The sequence below is a fragment of the Xiphophorus hellerii genome, chromosome 5, assembly GCF_003331165.1.
Source record: "Xiphophorus hellerii strain 12219 chromosome 5, Xiphophorus_hellerii-4.1, whole genome shotgun sequence".
NCBI classification, from domain to species: domain Eukaryota; kingdom Metazoa; phylum Chordata; class Actinopteri; order Cyprinodontiformes; family Poeciliidae; genus Xiphophorus; species Xiphophorus hellerii.
The window spans coordinates 23,323,609-23,345,670 of NC_045676.1; the positions used below are offsets into that span (position 1 = coordinate 23,323,609).

Consider the following 22,062-nt stretch of genomic DNA (forward strand, 5'->3'; position numbering starts at 1 on the left):
ACCCTCAGCCCGGAGCCCAGGCTTGCAGGTTAGAGAAAGTTTATCCACATCAACACAGTATGGAACAGAAAGAAGATATTTCTTAAATACTTTTAATAACGCCCAAAATAAAATCAACAAATTAGTTAAGAAACATAAGTGAATCAACAGTTTTGCAAAGAAGTGAACAAAATCTACAATCTTGTGAAAATATTTAACAATAATACATTTTTGTTTTTTTAAACTGGCAAGAGAAAAATAGATTCAACAATTTCTGCAATGAAGCTAACAAAAGAAACGTGCTGCCAAATTATTCATAGCCCCTAAACTGTTTCACCTGTAACATCAAATTATTATCTTAAAATCATATTTAACAGACCAACACAAGTCAGTGAGTAGAGTTTTGAAGTCTAAAGGTGCTGATGAATGGTTTTATAAAAATCTTTTACAAATATGAATTTTATAAATTTGATGTGAGGTTGTGTTTAGCGTTCCAGAGTCAATTCTTTGTAAAACCTTAGTCACAGGTTTTCAGTCATGTCACAACCAGCTCTGCAAACTGAAAGTTAATTCATTTTTCATTTGACACATTAAACAGATTAGTTATGTACAGATTAGTTAGTAGTTATGTTAGTGATAATGACATTTTTTCTGATAACTATGTTTTTTTTAACAATTATACAATGAATACTTATAACGACGCTGTACGTTTTATAACATGCTATCTTCATCTTACTTTCTTTTTTATTATTTGTTCAAGAATATGTTTTTCTTTCACTGCTGAAAATGCGCCCTTTGTAACTCCAAAAAGTCCCACCAATAATTTACCTAGAAATTGCATAACAAAGTTTTTGCAACACCAGTTTTTTGTGTGTTTTTGCTTGTTTTGTGTCTTTAAACCTACATGTGTTTATTGATTGACCACCGGTGGCAGGAAAAGAATCGAAAGCTAAAAGAGATTTTAAGGAAAATAAAAACAGCACATTAATAATAGGTACTTTAATGAAAAAAAAAAATCACAACTTTATTGCAAGCATTTGTTCCCGTGATTTTGCAATTTACTCGCATTCAGAAGTTAGTGGGACACGCAAAGTCTTTATTGATTTCTTTTTCACTATTTACTTGTAGAGATAAATTTTTTTCAGAACTGAACAATTTCTCAACTGCTGCTGGGAATCTGTGTGTTTCATCTGTTTGTTTATGTGCAGGCAAGAGTTGGACAGATGGGAAGGTGATGGGGGTAAATGTGGGAGGGGATCCCCAACACCGGAGCTCAGAGGATATAAGGAGCGCTCAGCCGAGGCTCGGTCTACCCTGGCAGCAGATCAGAACCGGACTGGAGGATGAGGAGAGCTCTTCTGCTGCTGCTGGCCTCTCTGGCCTTTGCCTCCCTGGCTGATGGCGCTAACTTGTAAGTACACCTGAGTGTTTAACAAAAATTCATTAAAAAAAATAGATACATAAATAACGCTCAGTTATGCGCTTTTTTGTTTTCTTGAAGATTTGAAGGTTGCTGAAAACAGTTAGTATACTTTGTCAAATATTTTCACTTAATTCCTTATTTCTTGTGTGAATATTTTGGAAGTTTATAGCTTGCTAAATGTTTACTGTTAGTTCAGTTTTCTAATAATGAACTGCTGTCCATTAAGCTTCCTAAGTGGTGCCAGACAGCTGCCCTGTGTGTGGCACCACTTGTGTTGCTGCCACACAAACACAATTTTGTGCAGTGTTTGCGTGGCCTCAAATTGCTCCAGACACGGCAAACAGAGTCGATCGTCGCCATCATAAGCTTCATTGATCCTCTGCTGGATCTTAATCAAGACAATTAATGGCTCATTCATTAAGTATGAAGTCCAGCGTGCAGATCAAAAGTCCCCTCCTGGACAAACAAATCTGAAAAGATTGCACAAAACGGTAACCAAAAAACTCTCAGCAATTTGCAATTTAAAAGGCCTTGAAGCAGGTTTCTGCTGTTTCAGTGTAAGTGGAGCAAAAATATGGAAGCATTTTTTCATTCAGTCCTTTTCTGCCAAAACACAAGAATTTCCCTGAAAGTCCAATATTATACTTTACAATGTTGCATACAAAGGGTACATGCAATCTACTTTTTATTTTATTTTTTTGTTTATTATTCCATTTTGCACTCTACATTTAAGGCAACTTAGAAAGGGTTCAGCTAGAAGTCTCAGTTGTCCAATACATGTTTTGCTGCCTGCAGCACATTTAGCGAAAATTATTGTTTCGCATGAGTGCTAACCAGAGATTGTATCTTTCAAAATAAACAATGTACAATTTGATCTTTCTGCAGCAAAGTGATGTCCGCCCCCAACCTGATGCGAGTGGGAACAACAGAAAGCATCTTTGTGGAATGTCAGGACTGCACTGGAGGGGACATGGTCGTCAGCATCAACGTGATGAACCATCCGGAGAAAAACAAGAAGCTGACTGGGACATCCGTGACCCTCAACAAGGCGAATAACTACCAGGGTTTGGGAAAAGTGACTGTGAGTAAAATACTTAAATGGGTGCTAACATCCCTTGACGCAATAGTAGGCTTTTCATAAAAGGCTTCTGTTGCAGGTCCTGAAGCAAAGCATCTGTCTTTTGATTCTGATTTCAGATGCCAGTAGGAGAATTCAGAAAGGATCCCACCGCAAAACAATATGTTTACGTGCAAGCTCAGTTTGAGGGCCGATTGTTGGAAAAGGTTGTCCTGGTGTCCTTCCAGTCTGGGTACATCTTCATACAGACGGACAAGACGCTCTATACGCCCAACAGCAAAGGTGAGTGCAAAGCAAAACAGGAGCAAATTTCCGATATGCTTTGGGTATTAAAATTAAGCTTTACAACTTTGGACTCATTAAATGTTGAATATTTAAAATAATATAAATAAATTACAATGAAAGCAGATTAAAAACAGTTGTGTTTTTTTACTTTGGATGATCATTATCCAAATGGTCCTACATTTGAATAAGACTTTTAATAGCAATCTTAATTCCAACATAAAAATAAAACATTTCAATTGTTTCTAGAAAGATGTTTATAGCATCTAAAGGCCTAAAATAGTTTTGAATGGTGAGATACATAAAAAATTATATCTCTGCAGATAGGTTTTTTTTCTCCCTCCCTGCTAATAAAGCAAGAATGGAAACAGCATCAGAAATTCAAACTGAAAACCAATCAATCAATTCAATCATCATTGAATGAAATAAAAGAAAGGAAACAAAAACAAAATGGCTCACAATGATAGCCCAAAGGTCCTTGTTTTATTTTACAAATTACAAAGTAAAACCAGAAATATTTAGAAATGATCATTTTTATTGCCTGCTGTGAAAATGTCTTTAACATATTTGATCAAGTATTGGACATGACTTGAAATGTAAAGGGTCTGGAGAAGTAAAAAGGACTTTCTTCTCTCCATGTCAGTTTATTACAGGCTGTTTGCCTTGACGCCTCAGATGGAGCCTGTGGAAAGAAACGATCAGAACCAAGTCGATGCCTCTGTCGACATTGAAATTGTGGTATTGTGTTCCCTCATTCAAATCCCTTTAGTGACTCAATTTCACATTTGAATCATGCTGCCCCCTGGTGGTGAAAAGTGGGAGATGCACAAATAAGCTAAGATTTGTTGAACCCACTCTATGGAAGTAAATATGTGTCTCCAACATTGGTATCCTAGTGGCACATATTTACTTACAGACCAGTCAGTCAATGAGTGAATGGTTGACTTTTAAAAGCAGTTTTTTTTTTTTTTTTGGTTAGACGCCTGAGGACATCATCATCCCTCTTGACCCAGTCGCTCTTGCTGGTGGCATGTTCTCTGGAGATTACCAGCTTGCTGAAATTGTCAGGTATTCCATTTTGAAGACTAAAACTTGTTTTAAGTAACTGAATGACATTCATCTGGCCATATTTAACTAAATAATTACTGTTAAATAGTCAAGATCTATACGAATTTTATTTACACACAAAAAGGAAATAAGGTTTTTGGTTCAGGAAACGCATTGAAACATTTTGTTATTATGCTTTGGATTTTTGCTAACAAACTGAACACAATCTCTCTTTTTTTGTTATTATTTTTATGGCTAAAAGTGAATAATATGTTAATTTTACCTGGCTTCCTTTGTACATTTTTCTGGATAAAAATAAGCTGTGGAGCAAATAATGGAATTTTCATTTTATTCGAGTTCAATAATTGATAAGTAATTTTAGTGTTCATATTTCATTCTTCTCAACTGATTGCTGTAAATCCTGTGTGTGTGTGTGTGTGTGTGTGTGTGTGTGTGTTCCTCAGCCCCGGACTGTGGCAGGTGGTGGCAAAGTTCAAGAGCAACCCACAGCAGAAATATAACGCTACCTTTGAGGTCAAAGAATATGGTAAATACGATGTTTTCACATATGTATATTTGTAATTAACTAAGTTTTCATCTGGTAGAAAAATATTTTCAAAAATGTTTTCCTCTGGCAGTGCTTCCCAGTTTCGAGGTAAAGCTGCAGCCTGTGGTCCCTTTCTTCTATGTGGACAGTCAAGAACTTGTCGTCAACATCAAAGCTACGTACGTGAAAGATTTTCATTAGTTCAAAAATGAAATAAATAGGGTTGTTATTATATTATTGTTTTGTTCTTACAGTATGGCTTTAAGAGTGACTTTTTTATGCGTAGGTATTTGTTTGGAAAGGAGGTTCATGGGAGTGCCTTTGTGGTGTTTGGAGTAATGGAAGACAAGGACAAAAAAAGCCTCCCACACTCTCTCACACGAGTCGAGGTGAGCTCTCTTCTTTTTCAGTTCTTCATTAAATACATATTTCATGCAAGCAAAAAGCCAGGCAGAACTTAATCTGGGTCTCTTGGATCGCAGGTTACAAATGGAGAAGCTCAGGTCATACTGAAACGGGATCAGATCACTCAAACCTTCCCAAATATTAACGCTCTTGTGGGAAAAGCCATCTTTGTGTCAGCCAGTGTGCTGACAGACAGCGGTGAGTAACAACGACTGTGTTTTTTCATGTTAGGCAGTTTTAATCTTGAGTAATGCTCATTGGCTAAAAAAAGTTTTCAAGTCAACTTCATTTCAAAAAGGAGAAGCAAACCCTGATTTGATCATTCTATATATATTTAAAGATGTTTATCTTGATCTGATGAGATGAAAAATCGTGCATGTTTCTCAGATCAAAGGAAGATTTTTATCATTTGGTTGTCGTTTATTTGATAAAGCAATGGGAAATTAAGCAGCACTATTCTGTCCATTTATTTGTTTTTTTAAATTATTTTTTATCTAGGCAGTGAAATGGTGGAAGCAGAGTTCAGAGGCATCCAGATCGTCACGTCACCCTACAAAATCATTTTCACAAGAACCCCCAAATTTTTCAAACCAGGAATGTCCTTCGATGTTGCGGTACAGAACCAAATGTTTTCTGCTTTTACATGTCAAAATGTTATCAACTAATAACCCTAAACTTTAGAAAATGACCCCTGAATAATGACTTATCTTAAGTAAGAGGCATTTTTAACCCTGCACCCTTATTGCTATACTATACTATTTAAATTGTAATATGTTCTTCACTATGAATTAATCTAATGATGTACGATTTTTCATGAAACGTGATGGGGTATTCAGAAACTGATGCATTGTCCTACGTTGAATGGCAGGTTGAAGTGGTAAATCCTGATGACAGTCCAGCAGAAGGTATCCCAGTGGTGATCAGTCCTGGAAATGTGAGGGGGTCCACAGCATCAAATGGGATGGCAAGGCTTACCATCAATACAGCAGCAACGGATTCTAGACTCAGAATCACGGTAAGCAGCAGCCTAGTGAAAATTCAGATGTCAAGAAATTGCTGAAAGAATAAAAATAATGCTAGAACTGCAAACAGTTATCATGGGATCCTCACCCGACCCAGCACACCTCCCCACACGCAAAAAATAATATAAATAAATACATAATGGGAAACTACATTAAATGGCGATGGTAACACTTCTGTGAGTTAAACAATGTAACATTTCAGTTCAAAGCCAATCCAACTGCTACAAGCCAAAACTGCCAATCAGAGAAAAAGTACAAAACAATACAGTATCAGGCAATGTAATACAATTCAATTTATTGTTGACTACAGAGGGTTTAACTAACCAAGAGAACCAACAAAACTGGAATGTAAATTTTAGAAAATGATAATGCCCCGATTTTTAATCTTGAAAAGCATGTGTTTCTTTGGACTGCAGGCAAAAACAGAAAAACCTGGTCTTACACCCGACAGACAAGCAACAGCTGAGATGGATGCTTTACCTTATACCACCAATAGCAAGACTTACATCCACATAGGTAAGTCATACTCCAGAATCACAACAGTGCCCACAGTCATGAAAGAACCGGTAAACTATGGAGAAGAACTGTGAATGTTATCAGCATGATGTGTTAGGCCTTAACACTTTTGGGAACTTTCCAACGCAGGCATAGACACCGCTGAGGTGATGGTAGGAGACAACCTGAAAATAAACCTCAACCTCAATAAACCACCACAGGAAAAGGACATCACATACCTGGTGAGGGATGATTTACACCTCTCTTAGTTCGTCAGTATACGTTGGATTTCTATTAATGTGTTTTTCTGTCAACCCTAGGTCTTAAGCAGAGGCCAGCTGCTGAAATCTGATCGCTACAGAACAAGAGGCCAAGCTCTAATTTCCCTAATTCTTCCCATCACCAAAGAGATGTTGCCCTCATTCCGCATCATAGCCTACTACCACTCAACCGATAATGAAGTGGTGTCGGACTCTGTTTGGGTGGATGTGAAAGACTCGTGCATGGGCTCGGTAAGACCATCGACTCTGTGAGTCAAACCTGGGCAAATCCTTGGTATGTTTGGAAATATTTTGTGCTATTTTCTTCCCATGTAGTTGACCTTGGAATCAAAGAGACCGCTTCCATCCTATGAGCCTCGCAGGATGTTCACTCTGAAAGTCACAGGAGATCCAGGGGCCACAGTGGGACTCGTCGCAGTTGACAAAGGCGTCTACGTTCTGAACAACAAGCACCGTCTCACCCAGAAAAAGGTACATCTCACAGTATCTGAAAATCTAGAAATTGACTGTGCATGTCTGGTTTTCTTTAACCATAAGCCTGGTTGGTTCACTTCTGTACCCTGCAGGTGTGGGACGAGGTAGAGCATCATGACATAGGCTGCACACCAGGTGGTGGGAGCAACAGCATGAACGTGTTCTTTGATGCTGGGCTGGTGTTTGAGTCGAGCACCGCTTCAGGAACTGCCTACAGACAAGGTGACTTAATTTCAACCAATTTGAATGAAGTTAAATTTGATTCCGTTTAAGAATAAAACAGATATACAAAGTGCAGCTGCCTTAAACTATACAGTGTCGGGCATGTTTATAGACACACATGGTAAAGATGTGTGAAAGAGCTTGAAATATATTAGTTTTTCATTGCAGAAGCACAGTCTCACGCTAAAATGAAAAGTCAACCTCTAATTAATTTCCAGTTAGAAGTTAGCAAAACCTTTCAGTACATTTATTCAGTAAGCATTACCAGAGCTGCATTTAAATATTACTAATATAATATTGTTACATCCATTGACAACTTAATAGGTGGCTTACTCCTTCGTATTCTACTTGGACATAAGGGCCTTTTCAGGTTTCATCAAGGCTAAATGTAGTTTTTTATTATATAACCAATTAATGTCCTGTCAATGTCTTTGAAAATATATGTTTTTATTGCATATATACGTGTATATATAGGTCTTGTAAAGATGTGGTTTGTGTTCTGTTTCAGAAAAGGGCTGCAAGGCAAGCGCCAAACGGAAAAGAGACACAACTATCATGGAAGTTAGAACTACGCTACGTAAGAAACAGTTTTTAGCCAATCAATAACGAAATATTGCTGTCATGAATTGGTGTGGATGAGTGGTGAGGCAGACGCGATGGAACCAGGTTAGATGAATAATGGTGGTTTAATGATGAAAAAAGCCAACACAGAGTCCAAAACCAGGCAGCACTGCAGAGCGGAGACCAGGGCTCAACACAGGTAGCACTAGCTATACGAATGGACACGAGGACAGAGACAGCACGCACAAACGACTACTAACGACTAGGACCCAACAGAGACGCAGAGACACAGGTGACATTAAATACACAGGAGGAAATCAGGGAACGAGACACACCTGGGAAACAATCAAGGGGAAGACAGGACAACAGGAGACTCAGGGACACAGAAAACTCAAAATAAACACAGATCCTAGCAATTGTGTCATTTATTAAGCTGCCACAGTGTTATGTCTTTCCAAGTTAGATTTATTTGTTTAAACTGCCCTGTTTTTACATGTATGCTGCCTTTTTTAACACATAGCCTTTCTTTGTTTTTCACAGTGAGTCAGTTTGATAGTGAGCTGGAGAGAGAATGTTGTTTGGACGGCATGAAGGAAGTCCCACTTTCATACACCTGCGAAGAGCGCAAAGCGTACATTGTGGACGGTCAAGCCTGTGCTGATGCCTTCCTGCAGTGTTGTACTACGATGAGTACGCAGCTGTCTGAAAAGAGAGAGGAAAACTTCATATTAGCTCGCAGTAAGAACTGGGAACCAATTGGTGGGGAACAGTACTCTTTCTTTCCTAAAAGAAACATTAATGATCCCATGTGCAACAACACTTTAGGTGAGTCCGATGACAGCTACTTGGACAGCAATGAAATTGTTTCTCGAACCAAGTTCCCCGAAAGTTGGCTGTGGATAGACATCCAGCTTCCTCGTTGCCCTGCCAATGCCCAAAACTGGTGAGCCATTTGAAACTTGTACAGATCTAGTATTCTATAAAAGGACAATTTGGTAACAATTTTATATGCTCAACCTTGATATCTCCTTCCACCGTTCTGTGTTTTAGTCAGGCCATGTCTGTGGAGAGAAATGTTCCTCTGCAAGACTCAATCACGACCTGGGAGTTCACCGGCATCAGTCTGTCTCGAACACTTGGTGAGGCTTCTGCAAGTATACTTTTTCTCAAGTATAGAATTTTCCCAATATTTACATTTCTGCTGGCTTTTGGTGTCTCACATTTTTATTTGTTTCGTCTGTAAGGTATCTGTGTGGGCAAGCCATTGGAAGTTATTGTCCGTAAGGAATTTTTCATTGATCTCCGGCTGCCTTATTCCGCCGTCCGAGGGGAGCAGCTTGAAATTAAAGCGATCCTTCACAACTACAGCCCAGAAGAAATAACCGTAAGTTAGAGTTTACAAATTTGGGGCCGGGTCAGGCCAAAATTATTTGTTTGATGGTCTGGTCGGGCTTCTTTAATAAGCCTGCAATACATACGGCACAGAAAAAACCATTCAAGAAATAATAATCTTCTTATTGTAGTCTAAATAGAGGAGTCGATTCTCTGTTTAGGAGAGAAAGAAACTAAGGATCAGAGGTTCATTAGATCACAAGTTCACTCTGCACAGTAACTGTGCATGTGGCCCCGCCCTGCTCCGCTCCTATCAGTCACATCCCAGATGATTTGCACTTGACTTACTGGTCACGAGGCTCACAATCGAACTGGAAATACTAAACAAAAACTATAAATGACAAAAATTATATTGCTTACTCAAATTATGGTCTAAAAATGAAAGCAGTTGAATTTACTTAGGGCTCAGGTCTATAATTCATGTTAATTAGTCAGGTCAACTGGGTTGGGCCCAGCTAAATTTGTTAAACCTGATCTAACTCTGCTGTAAATCATAAAAAGACAACAAAAATTTTATTCAATTCTTATGAGAATGAAGCGTGTCTATGAAAAATTGCACAACAAAGCTTGTCTTTAATTACCAAATAAGAACTTTAGCATTATTAACAACAGATCTACGCATAAGTTTATATAAATGTATCCAGCACAACGCAGAAGGGATCCAGCTACATAGACAAAAAAATGTCTGTTTTATAGACAAATGGAAGTTAGAAATTTTTTATGCACGCTAACTCTATATTAGATATAAGCTTTTTAGTTAATTTCATTTCATTGCTTTTCTCCATCTTTATCCTGTCCTCAAGGTTCGTGTGGAACTGATTGAGGAAGAGAACGTGTGCAGCGTAGCCTCCAAGCGTGGGAAGTACCGGCAGGAGGTCAGAGTTGGACCCCAAACTACACGATCTGTACCATTCATCATTATTCCAATGAAGGAAGGACAGCGTAGCATCGAGGTCAAGGCAGCTGTCAGGGACTCATCCCTTAATGACGGAGTTATGAAGATGCTGCGCGTTGTGGTAAGAGAGACAAAGAGCCTTTCACAGTTAACAGGGTACATCCCAGGCTGGTCATCATTCTCATTTGGACCAAAAGAAGTAAATCTATTAGCATTTGTGTTGGACAGCAAGGGGACACAAGGGTAAACTGAGAAACTCTAACTCTCTCTGTTTCTCTGTTTCTCTCTGTCTCTCTCTCTCAAAAACCTGGAGACTTTGCCATTATGCTGCTGGCACATAACAACAACTCATAGGCGGAAGTGAGCGCGCTGCCCAACACAAATAATTATCTGGCCAGAACGCGGTGCGCTAAATAATAAAACATAATTTTACGAATCTTCGAGGCAAATAAATTTTCCTCGAGGAATTTTAATAATCAAGGTACTCGAATCATTTGAGGAATCGTTACAGCCCTACTCTAAAACCAGATACTTATTTGTTCAATATTTATGTGTGTTTTTTTTTTCTTGTTTTGCTTTGACCTACCAGGACCGTTCAATACATTTCTGTTTCTAATATTTGTTCTATCTTTTCCCAGCCTGAAGGCGTTCTGGTTAAAACTGCCCAGATTGTATCTCTAGATCCAGCTAAAAAAGGCCAGGGTATGCTCACACATTAGCAATTCTTTAACATTTTCACTGATGTATAGTGGAAATATGTTTCCTAACTGATTCCATGTACTTCTCTACTTTCAGGTGGAGCACAAGTGGAAACCATGAACAGCAATATTCCCAGGAAAGATTTGGTTCCAAACGCACCAACCAGCACACAAGTTTCTGTGACTGGTGAGTTTCTGTGACTGTTAAACACCGACATGAATTATACAGACACAGCTGCTAGAAAATTGACTATTCTATGTCAATTTACCGATTTTATTTTGTGTGTACAGGCAGAGAACAGGTTTCTGGACTTGTAGAGAATGCCATTAGTGGCAGATCCATGGGTACTCTGATCTACCAGCCCTCAGGCTGCGGAGAGCAGAACATGATCCACATGACTCTGCCAGTCATTGCAACCACATATTTGGACAAAACCAATCAGTGGGAGGCTGTTGGTTTGAACAAACGTAATGAGGCTATTCAGCACATAAAAACTGGTAAGGTCATTTAAATGTAAACAGAAATGTATTTCACTTAAAATGTGTGCTCTTTTGATTGTTGACTAAATAAATGTGAGGGTATTTGTGAATAAAGTAACAATTTACTATCTGTTTAGGATACAACAACGAGCTAGCGTATCGTAAAGGCGATGGCTCATTTGCTGTGTGGGCTACTCATGGAAGTAGCACCTGGTAAGGCATTCAAGGATCAATTGTATTTTTTGGAGACAATACCTCGCTTCTCAGTATTTATTCTATATGCAGCTTGAATACCTAAACTATTCATTTTTCCCTCTCCACAAGGCTGACAGCTTATGTGACCAAGGTGTTTTCTTTAGCTTACAACTTGATAGCAGTGCAAAATGATCACATCTGTGGCGCTGTGAAGTATCTGATCCTCAACGCTCAGCAACCTGATGGCATGTTTAGAGAAGTTGGAAAAGTACACCATAGAGAGATGCAGGTTAGTACCCCACTACATACACTATTTATACAGTAAATGTACACAATAAGTACATTTGTGTTAGATATTTTTTGCTTCTTGGTAAAAAAAACCTCCCCGATCCTCCTGGAAGGAGTTGATTTCTGTTGCTGCCGTCCCACAGCAGTGTGTGACCAAACTGGTGGCTAGCATGAGAAAGAGGTGCCAGGCTGTTGGATACAGTTCTCTCAAGCTTGACTGAGGCCATTGTTAGTTTAAAGAATCGATTGTTCAATATTCTAACCTAAGTCTTGCTTTTTTGTTGGGTTTTTTTTGTTGCTGTTTTGTTTTCTTTTTTTGTTTTTAATTAATGATCCTATTCAAGAAAATTAATCACCATATTATGAAGCTTTGTTACAAAAAACAAATTCAAATTCCTTTAGTTCATGTGATAAGTTTATTTCCTCCATTAAAATTTTCTGAAACTTATGATCCTCATCTAAAACAAAACCCCTTGTTTTCTTCCTTGGACCACGAGGAGGGACTATTTTACCTGACATGTTGGCGTTTGTGCTTGTTCAGGGAGATGTGCTTGGCGGAGACTCAGATGCCTCCATGACGGCCTTCTGCCTGATTGCCATGCAGGAAACGCGCACAATATGCGGAGCAACTGTAAATGTGAGTGCCTCGACCTTGTCAAAAGAATTCTTGTGAGAAATCAACTCTGTGACTTTAGTGAACAGAGGGGGTTTATGCTTTCACACTGATGTTCCCAACAAACCATTACATTGCCATGTTCTCCTTTTCATTTCCCTAGAGTCTTCCGTCCAGCATAGAAAAAGCAGTCACCTACCTTGAGAGACGTCTCCCCAACCTCGCCAACCCTTATGCCGTCGCCATTACATCATACGCCCTGGCCAATGAAAACAAACTTAACCGGGAAATCCTCTACAAGTTTGCTTCTCCTGGTATTTGCACTACACGTCTTGTGGAAATTGCAGTTTATAAGCTGTGTCAGAAATATTTTATATTTTTTACAAAAAACAAGTTTCTCTTTTTTAGAGTTAAACCACTGGCCTGTACCGGGAAAAAAGACATTCACACAAGAGGCGACAGCTTATGCTCTCTTGGCTCTGGTCAAAGCTCAGGTGAGAAACTGTTCCATAAATATAGAGCCATTGTTATTTGTTCATTGTGACTTTGAAAGACAAAGTTTCGAACGTCTGTTGAAGAAATTCACAGGTTTGTTTTAACATCTTTTTTTTGTTCCTTCTAGTTCTTTGTGCAGAGTTTCTAAAAGCAGGCACTGTCTTATCACTTGGTGGACTCAATTTACAGGTTTCAGGCTGTAAATGCTTTAGGGGAAGTAATGCTAAATATAGAGCACGCTCAAAAGTGAATCTCTGCCATTAAAAACTTAAAATCAAAATGTTTTTACAATTTGGGGCAAACGCTTCATACAGATATGTTCAGGACTGTAGAGTGATGGAGCTGCTTGTTGAGCTGAATAAGCAGAGATCTGCTGTTTGAAATAGTTGAAGGGAAAGAGGCTGATCTGAGCGTTAGCACTAATGTGTATATGTGAGGCTAACGCATGTGTGGGTATGGATGTATGGATGCATATATTTAGACATGTATAAACCCAGATAAAATAGAAAATTAATTAACTTATGTTTTTTATTTAATTTAATAATGAGTGTCCATCTGAAAATATGGTATGAGTTTATGGGGTGGGACTTCATAAGTTCTTACTTCTTCCTACTCCTTTTCGAGCATGAAGAGATTATTGTGGTACAAAAGTATGTGTCTTTTGCATTCCATGTTCATTTGTGTGTTTTTATGCTTCTATCACGTTCTAAATAAATAAAAAATCCATCCATCCATCCATTTTCTGTTCACCCTTTGTCCCCAGTGGGGTCGGGAGGGTTGCTGGTGCCTATCTCCAGCTACGTTAGCTAGCTAAATAAAAAATATATATATTAAATAAATTTAGCACAACCTTCTTTGTGAGTTCAGTGCATGAATTAAGAAAATAACCCGGGGAGAATGTGCAGAATTGTTCTGATTGTTGGCGGACAGGATATAAGTACAAGTACTGCATATAGCAAGCTCAAATCATCTCCTTTTCTTTCACTATAGCGCTTTGAAGATGCACGGCCTATTGTTAGATGGTTTAACCAACAACAGTTTGTGGGTGGAGGCTACGGATCAACACAGGTAACTTTAAACTTCTGGATTTTTTCTTAGGGAAATATCACTCTCCCTAGTTAAACTGGAGTTTTTCTTAATTCTTCTGTCATTTGTAATTTGTCTTTCTTCCCAGGCCACTATTATCGTGTACCAGGCCGTATCCGAGTACTGGACCAAAGCTAAAGAACCAGAATACGACCTAAATGTTGACATCTTGTTGCCGGGCAGATCAAACCCTGACAAGTTCAACTTTAACAGAGAAAATCAGTTCACCACAAGAACATCTAAAGTGAGATCAGAACCTCCTTTTTTTAAACCTTCACAACACTTTGAGGTTTTTTTGTGATTTGCTCTTTCCTAAACTACAAATTACAATTTTGACAGCTTAATGACATCAACCAAAATGTGAAAGTTACTGCCAGAGGAACGGGAGAAGCAACAGTGAAAGTAAGTAACTTTTTTTTAAAAAGCTCCAGATGTTTTTTTTTAGCAGTATAAAAACTGTGGACCATAAGACTAAGTTGGAAAACTTTCAGACACAACAGATTAACTCTGTCATTCGGATGCATTAAGACTCTGATGCATTTGTTGCGTTAAAATATATGTATTAGCAATAATGACTGCCTACAAATCATGAAGACTTTCTTTTTAAAATAGGTTTTATATCAAATTGGTTGTCATATAGATAAATAGGGAACATTTTTACAAAACAATGTTTAGCTTAGGAAGTTTTGGTGACATGCACATTTGTCTGAAAAGTATTTGTTTTATATGTTTTATATATATACAGCATATATACTGTATATAATTTATATTGCATTTGTGATTACATATATAAACACATTAGAGTGCATGATGGGATAAATTTTAACTCCTAATTTTCAAAAAGATATGGGCACATAATTTCAAGTGCTCATGAATTGCTAGATGCTGTTCACAGTTTAGAAACAGAAACACATCTAAAAAGTATGTTTTGATTTAATTCATTCAGATTGAGGTTGGATTACAGATTTTCACAGATTTTTTTCTTTTAGCTGAAACATGAAGAGGACATTGTGTGGTCTAAATGAAACAAATGTACACAGTTTAATGTTGGCCAGGCAAAATCTATATTTTCTACTAGGAGTTGTGGATAACCTAAAACATGATTGTAGGTCAAATGAATTCTATAAAATAGTTAAATTTTTTATCTTTTTTTTTTTGTGTGCATAAAGTCCAAAATTTGGACAAATAATATCTTGTAACATCACAACACATTAATCCTACATGTTCTTGATGTTACAGATGGTTTCGCTTTATTATGCCATTCCTAAAGAAAAGGAAAGTGACTGCAAGAAGTTTAATCTCTCTGTGCAGCTAATCCCCGGTAATTTGGTATTCATTTGTTCTGTTTTTGTTATTCTCTGTTCATGTGATTTGTTTAAAAAAAATAAAATGCATACTTTATATGGATTGAATTTGCTTCTTCAGAAAAAGACGCAGACGATAGCAAGACGTACATGCTTAGGATCAATGTTCTGTAAGTACAGTACGCCACACTTCAGCTCGTGTTAAAAATTTTTCTGTGAATTTATTAAAAGTTGCTCTTAACGTTTTGCACAAAGGTATTTGGACAAGAAAAGTGACGCAAAAATGACCATCCTAGACATCGGCCTGCTCACCGGATTCACTGTTGACACAAAGGACCTGGACGCGGTAAGAGTTCGAATGAGAAACCCACGGCCGAATCCAGACTTTTAACATACACTGTATAAAACAATGCCACTTTTTTATTATTTCTCACATTAAAGCAGACTAATCTTTTCCTGTTTAAGTCAGTTCTGGATATCCAAATTATTTCTGTTTGCTAAATGCCAGAATGATGTGAAAATTGTTGTCATGCGTACTCTGAAGCATTAACTTTGTTATTCTAAAACCATTTTTTTAAACTAACTTGGGAGTATAAGTTGGGTTACTGTGTTTATAGGAGACCCATTTGTGCCCATGTTTTAACTTCCTGGCTGATGTCTTGAGATGTTGCTTTCAGTTTTTCAACATAAGACTGACATGATACCATCATGAACATGACAGAGTCTTCATGAATGTTTCTGTCTTCATGAGAAGTGTCATTTGGTAAATAATTACATTTTTAATTCAAAGTTACACTAAAAGTTCCCTTAAAAGTCCATTAAAATTAGAAATGTTGCATTATTCTGTGAATAATGTCACTTTTAATACAAAGTTCTGCCAAAACTCACATTAAAAGTCCATTAAAAGTTTCAACTTTGCATTAAAAGCGTCATTATTTACAGAATGACACATCATGACAACAGTCATAACCTTTCATGAAGACTCCTTCATGTTCATAACAGATGCTATATCATGTTTATGACAGTGTCATGTCTGTCTTATGCACACCCCTTCAAATCAAGCGCTACCAAAAGCTTTAAAAACAATTCTCCAAAAAAAATCTCTCTCATCATTATAGCACGTAGCAAATCTATTGAATTTTGTTAACCAAAACAGAAAATGTTTAAGCTGATTTAAGCATATTTTTTACTTATTTTATATTTGAACTACAAATCAGAGTTTGGCATTTTATAATTTATACTTAGGGTTAAAAGATGAATCAGGCCACGTGTTTATTTGTGTGTGCAGTTGTCTAAAGGACGCGCCCGCACCATTGCAAGGTATGAGATGAACACAGTTCTGTCCGAAAGAGGCTCACTCGTCATCTATCTGGACAAGGTAATAATTCAACCTTCCCTTGTTTTGTTTTCTTTACTACATGTTGGTGTTCCTCTCTTATTTTGAAATCTCTCACTAGGTTTCACACACACGACCAGAGGAGATCAGCTTTAGGATCCAACAAAAATTAAAAGTTGGCGTCTTACAACCATCAGCCGTGTCTGTCTATGAGTACTATGAGCGTAAGTTTTTAAAGGGATGGGCTATAGCTTTTTTTTTTTTTTTTATCTTAACCAACTCAGCTGCGCATTTCTTATAATCTGAGTTTTCCTCTACAAAATTATTTTTCTGACACTTTAAATTTATATAAATATGCACGTTCCCACTCACCTAACTTGCTGCTGTGCCAGAAAATCTCTATTGTGGGACAATAAAGGATATGTCTACTTTATTCTATTTTATTCTAAGAATAGATTTGTTTTAAATATGTGGGGGGGTTGTCTTCTATTTCAGAAACACCGTGTGTGAAATTCTACCATCCGGAGAGGAAAGGAGGACAACTGCTCCGGCTCTGTAGAGATAATGATTGCACCTGTGCAGAAGGTAAGCAAGAATAGTTTGCATGAGGATTTTAGGTTGGAAAAACACATGGTTTACTTTCCTGTATTCCCAAAAGCTGAAATTTTTCTGAGGAAGTTAGCAAAATCGTCCTTTTTCATGTAAAAGCCACACCTTACTGTATCAAATTTTGTTACACATTGACACAAAGCAATGCAAGTTTGTGAAGTGGAAGAAGAAGAGTCAATTAGTTGATTTTAAAATATTTATATCTGAAAAGTGTGGCCGGCATGTGTATTTTGCCCCCTTTTTTTAATTACCCGTAAATAAAAGACACTGTTATTTTTATTCCAATGGTCTATGAAGAAGTCAGACCCAGGATATTAGTGAAGTAATAGCAAAGACCAAATATTATTGATGAAAAAAAAGCACTAAGAATGCTGACAGTTAGGTTATGGTACCTCTGGAGAAGCTGTGCAGATTCGGATCTCACATGGCAGAATCTGTTCTTATGATTATAAGTCATTAACTACCTGGCCTTCAATGAAGAATGCAACATAAAAGTCACTGATGAAAGAAAGCCAAAAGATTCCCATTTTCCATTTGCCGTAATCCACGTAGGAAACTTAGGAGATATGTTGATGAAGAGGTTCTTGTTAGATGAGAAAAAAATGGAAGATTTTGGCCTGCGTGCATGCAAAAATCTTTGTGTGGGAGAAAATTAATGTTGCACATCATCCTGCACACACCATCTCCACTTTGAAGCTTCAATCTGCAGAAAAGCTTTTCTTTGTCATAGACACAAAATATTGAATATCCCGAGCCTGCTATTGAGGGTTCTCCTAATTGTGTAAACCATGTGTAAAATATTTCCACTTTGCAGTTTTTCACTACTTTGTGTTGGTTCATTCCATAAATTTGAATAAAAAGCTTGGACATTTTCACAATCTCCATAGTTTTGCTAGGCACGGTAAATTATTTAATTACAACATTACTTCTGCTTTATAGATGCCTTCATTTTTATTAGTAGTCCTCTTTAAAATGTCACTTGTTCATAGATCTGCAAACATACGTACATGAACAGAATCTCTTTTTGTATCACTTTTTAGAGAACTGCAGTATGCAGAAAAAGGGTCAAATTAGCAACGACGAGCGCACAGTTAAGATCTGCGAGAGCACGGAGACCAGCAAGATAGAGTTTGGTAAGAAACAGCAAGCATGAAAATGTCTAACAAAAGAAAACAGACTTTTTTAGTTAGAGCAATGCAAGATGAAGAGATCTCAAACCTGTACATTGTCTGCCCACAGCATACAAAGCTAGGGTGGAAAATACTGACTTTGAGGTGGCTACAGACTCGTACATAATGACCATAGTGCAAGTTATTAAAGAAGGTGGGTAATGAACTCTTTGAAGAGCTATGACTTTGATTTTTGAGTTGTTTTGCATCAAGTCCTTCAGTGACCTGAAGGTCCTCACTTTCTTTGTCTTCTTGTTCTACACTTTGACCACAGGAAGCACTGATGTTGGTTCTGTTGGTAAGCTGCGCTCATTCTTCAGTTATCAGCACTGCAGAGATGCTTTAAGTCTGGAAAAGGGCAAAACTTACCTCATCATGGGATCATCCAAAGACATTCACAGAGACGACCAGAAGCAAGGGTAAGTTGTTGCTCATGCAAGGGGGTCATTTAAAATCATCACTGCTCATTAAAAGCTAACGTTCTGGTCAGAGAACTAAACATAAGAAATTTCCTGAACGCCATTGGGAAGTTTGAGTTAATAATGTTCAATTTGAAAGGTTTTCTTTTAAGGGTCTACTGAGGATACAACTTAAAATTTATAATTTTTGTCAAAAAGAATTACACAACTTTACATGTTATCCCACTCTTATCCTAGAGTGTGTGAACATTGACCCACACTTAGGGACACACAAATGACCCTTAGCATGTTGCAGAGACACCATAAGCTCCTTGTTGCCATTAACGAGCTGGCATGATGTTGCATCTAAATTATTAAATAATATGAAGTTTATTTAGCTTTTGATCTGGATGCAGAAAATATACTTACTTTGACTTTTCATGTGTGTGTCCCTGCTCCTCTTAGGTACCAGTATGTGCTCGGGGAGAGGACCTGGATCGAGTACTGGCCCTCAGAAGCAGAGTGCCAGACCGAAGAACATCGGCCTGTCTGCGTAGGCATGGAGCAGATGGTCGATCAGTACACCAATTTTGCATGTCAGCAGTAACTGAACTCAAGAAAACAATGGTCATGTGTCCAATAATGTTTTTTTGCAATGTTTGTAGAGGTTGTCCAGAGTGGGCAGTATAAGAGCTAAATTAAAAATGTATTAATCAAAATCTGACGTTCTCTTTTGTCTCCGAATCTTGACTTTTGATGCTTGCATACAGTAGCCTACATGTTTTAAATATGTTTTCTCTTTGTCCTTTCACTTAATTTACTCATGTACTTAGTGGTTTATTTATTTGTCTCACGTCTGAAAAATGATGACACATTCTTTAATATTATTAAAATAATAATATTACATTAAAGTAATAAGCAACACAGAACAAACAGGCAAGGCTACAACAGGTACAACAGGTGCCACTGCGCGGCCAGTGTTTTGTTTTTCTTTTTCTTTGTAAATAAAGGTTGGATCAGTCTACATGCTATAGATACATGCTAAGAGGACAATAGGAAGAAAAGATAAACAAAGAACAGAATGGAAGAAAGAACAAACAAACAGAACACAAGAAATATGACTGGTTTAAATTAGTCAACATGCCAAAAAGAAAGGTGAAAGAGATGAGCTGAACTCAAGAACAACTTCCAATTGCTCCAATTTAACACTTTTAAAGGCAGCATATCAGTAACGTTATATCCTGTACAGGTTCATAATCTGCTGGAACAATTAGAATTTTTGTAAAGTAGTTTTGGAGAAAGCCTTTGTTCAAAATGAAAACAAAAAGGTATCTGAATATACAGGCTACACATATATTGGTAATTTTTTCATAGACATATAGCTATTTTAATAGCTATTACATTGCCGTTATGGTGATATAAAGCAACACAAAACACAAACACCCTAGCTAGCGCTAGATGCCGGCATGCAGACAAGTTAACACAGTTAGCTAGACATACAGTCCTGGGTGTAACACAGAGAAAACATGCTATCTAGCTAGCGTTAGCCAACCTGGCGCTGCTACGGTGACGTAACGCAATTTCCATTTGTTGATTTTCTCAAAAAACGTGGTTTGCTTTACATGAAAATCTTTGAGATAAACCTGTGAGACACAAAGTGCTCTGAATCCAGAGAATGACCCTCACGACACTTTACTGTGTTGTAATTCTCAAATGTACCACAACATGGAGCCGTTTCTGCACAGGAGCAGAAAGCTCGACCCCTGTGGCTGCAGAGAGAGAGAATGAGTTGCAGCTGCACACAGCTCAGAACTCTTGCTGATTTTTTATTTTTTTTAATCAGGGCTCAAGCACCTCCGCTCCCCCCTTCTGCACGTGCCTGGTACACATGGACCGCTTCCTGACACACATAAACATTTGTACACAACACACGCACATTCACTCTCACTGTTCTCACATTGTTTTGTAAAACCTTTTATTTAAAACCTGTAAAATTAAGATTGTTTCCCCCTTTTTTCTGTTATTTTAGACCTAAATTTGCATCTAATATTTACCAAAAAACGTTTTGTCAGACAATTTTTTCAATCTTCAAGCTACAATAATCTGCAACTCAGTGTGAAGAAGTTCTTCAGACGTTAAGGATTTTTGGTTTTCCAGTTCCTCTGAGTTTTTGGTTCATTCTTCACGTTTGCACAACAACAGACACACAAACGTTTCCAAAAAAATGGTCAATAAATGCAAAACAATGACAAATTTTGACAGATAATTAAACATTTATGCTTGCCATTAAAATATTTACTTAGCAATTACACTAAATATTGAGTTTACTAACTAATTATTTAGCTCAAAGCTAAATGTTTAGCTCCCTCTGATCTTCTCTAAAGACAGAAAAGGTTTGAGTGTTTGTCCATTTAATGTTTCTAAAGCTTAAGTTATCATTAAAAATGTCTTTAATTAAGAGTTTAACAATGTTTAAAACTAAAAATATGTTGTTGTTTTTTTCACTGATAACCAGTAATAAATACAAGAGTAACAAGTTGATTAGACAAAAATTTGATTATTTTCTAGTTATGTGTTAGTGGATATTATTACTGATTATAAACAACAGCCATTTTATTTATTCAGAAACAAGATATTCTCATGGTTTAACTTACAAAATAACTTTAATCCCCAAATAATCCAGAGCTGGATGAAGTATGCCTCGTCTTCATCCAAGATTATTATTTTTATGGTACAATTATAAAATTTAAACTTACAGTTAATGTCTGTTAAGTATGAAGAATAAAATGAACGACAAAATCACTACTCTAGAAAAAGTTTAACAACAGCATAATAAAATATTGCTGGTTGCGTACAAATAAGTTCATATTGTCAATTAATATTATTATTTGGATAGTGATTATTTAATTAATACTTGCTGATGCAAACCGTCTTTTCTGTTTAATTTGATGTAATATTATCAGTGAAAAACAATCTAACAATAAAGTATTTAATGACATATTTTAGCTGTACTAACATCTCTTTTCTTTTTCCAGATGTTACAATAAAATTTACAGAGAACTCCTGTCATATTTAAACTCTTGAAAACCAAATTGTAATTTCTGAGAAGTTGTACATAATAAATATGTTGTTTAGATTTTAATTTCAACAGTTTAAGAAAATAAATACATCTGTTGTTTGAATAACGTATTCAGTAAATCAACCATTGATAAAGATCCAAGGCTATGCAAACAGAGCACAGGCAATTTCTGGTAAGTTAGTGTCAAACTGGAAAAAACAGGAAAAAAA

At 37.1% G+C, this 22,062-nt stretch overlaps 1 protein-coding gene across 1 annotated transcript; it reads left to right on the forward strand.

Annotated features, from left to right (window-relative positions):
* The first annotated feature begins 1,260 nt into the window (after positions 1 to 1,260).
* Positions 1,261 to 19,493, forward strand: LOC116719577 (complement C3). Its single transcript, XM_032562128.1, has 43 exons — positions 1,261 to 1,390; positions 2,288 to 2,483; positions 2,600 to 2,762; positions 3,406 to 3,500; positions 3,742 to 3,830; positions 4,274 to 4,356; positions 4,448 to 4,535; positions 4,643 to 4,745; positions 4,839 to 4,959; positions 5,260 to 5,375; positions 5,630 to 5,776; positions 6,200 to 6,299; positions 6,429 to 6,520; positions 6,599 to 6,790; positions 6,875 to 7,030; positions 7,126 to 7,255; positions 7,764 to 7,832; positions 8,357 to 8,554; positions 8,642 to 8,759; positions 8,867 to 8,955; positions 9,061 to 9,200; positions 10,012 to 10,224; positions 10,742 to 10,805; positions 10,899 to 10,988; positions 11,093 to 11,299; positions 11,419 to 11,494; positions 11,606 to 11,765; positions 12,306 to 12,401; positions 12,541 to 12,691; positions 12,786 to 12,871; positions 13,863 to 13,940; positions 14,047 to 14,202; positions 14,298 to 14,360; positions 15,198 to 15,279; positions 15,384 to 15,432; positions 15,518 to 15,608; positions 16,551 to 16,640; positions 16,720 to 16,822; positions 17,094 to 17,183; positions 18,248 to 18,340; positions 18,447 to 18,530; positions 18,651 to 18,795; positions 19,240 to 19,493. The coding sequence occupies exons 1-43, from the start codon at positions 1,323 to 1,325 to the stop codon at positions 19,379 to 19,381; spliced, it is 4,962 nt and encodes a 1,653-aa protein (XP_032418019.1). The 5' UTR covers positions 1,261 to 1,322; the 3' UTR covers positions 19,382 to 19,493.
* Positions 19,494 to 22,062: the final 2,569 nt, after the last annotated feature.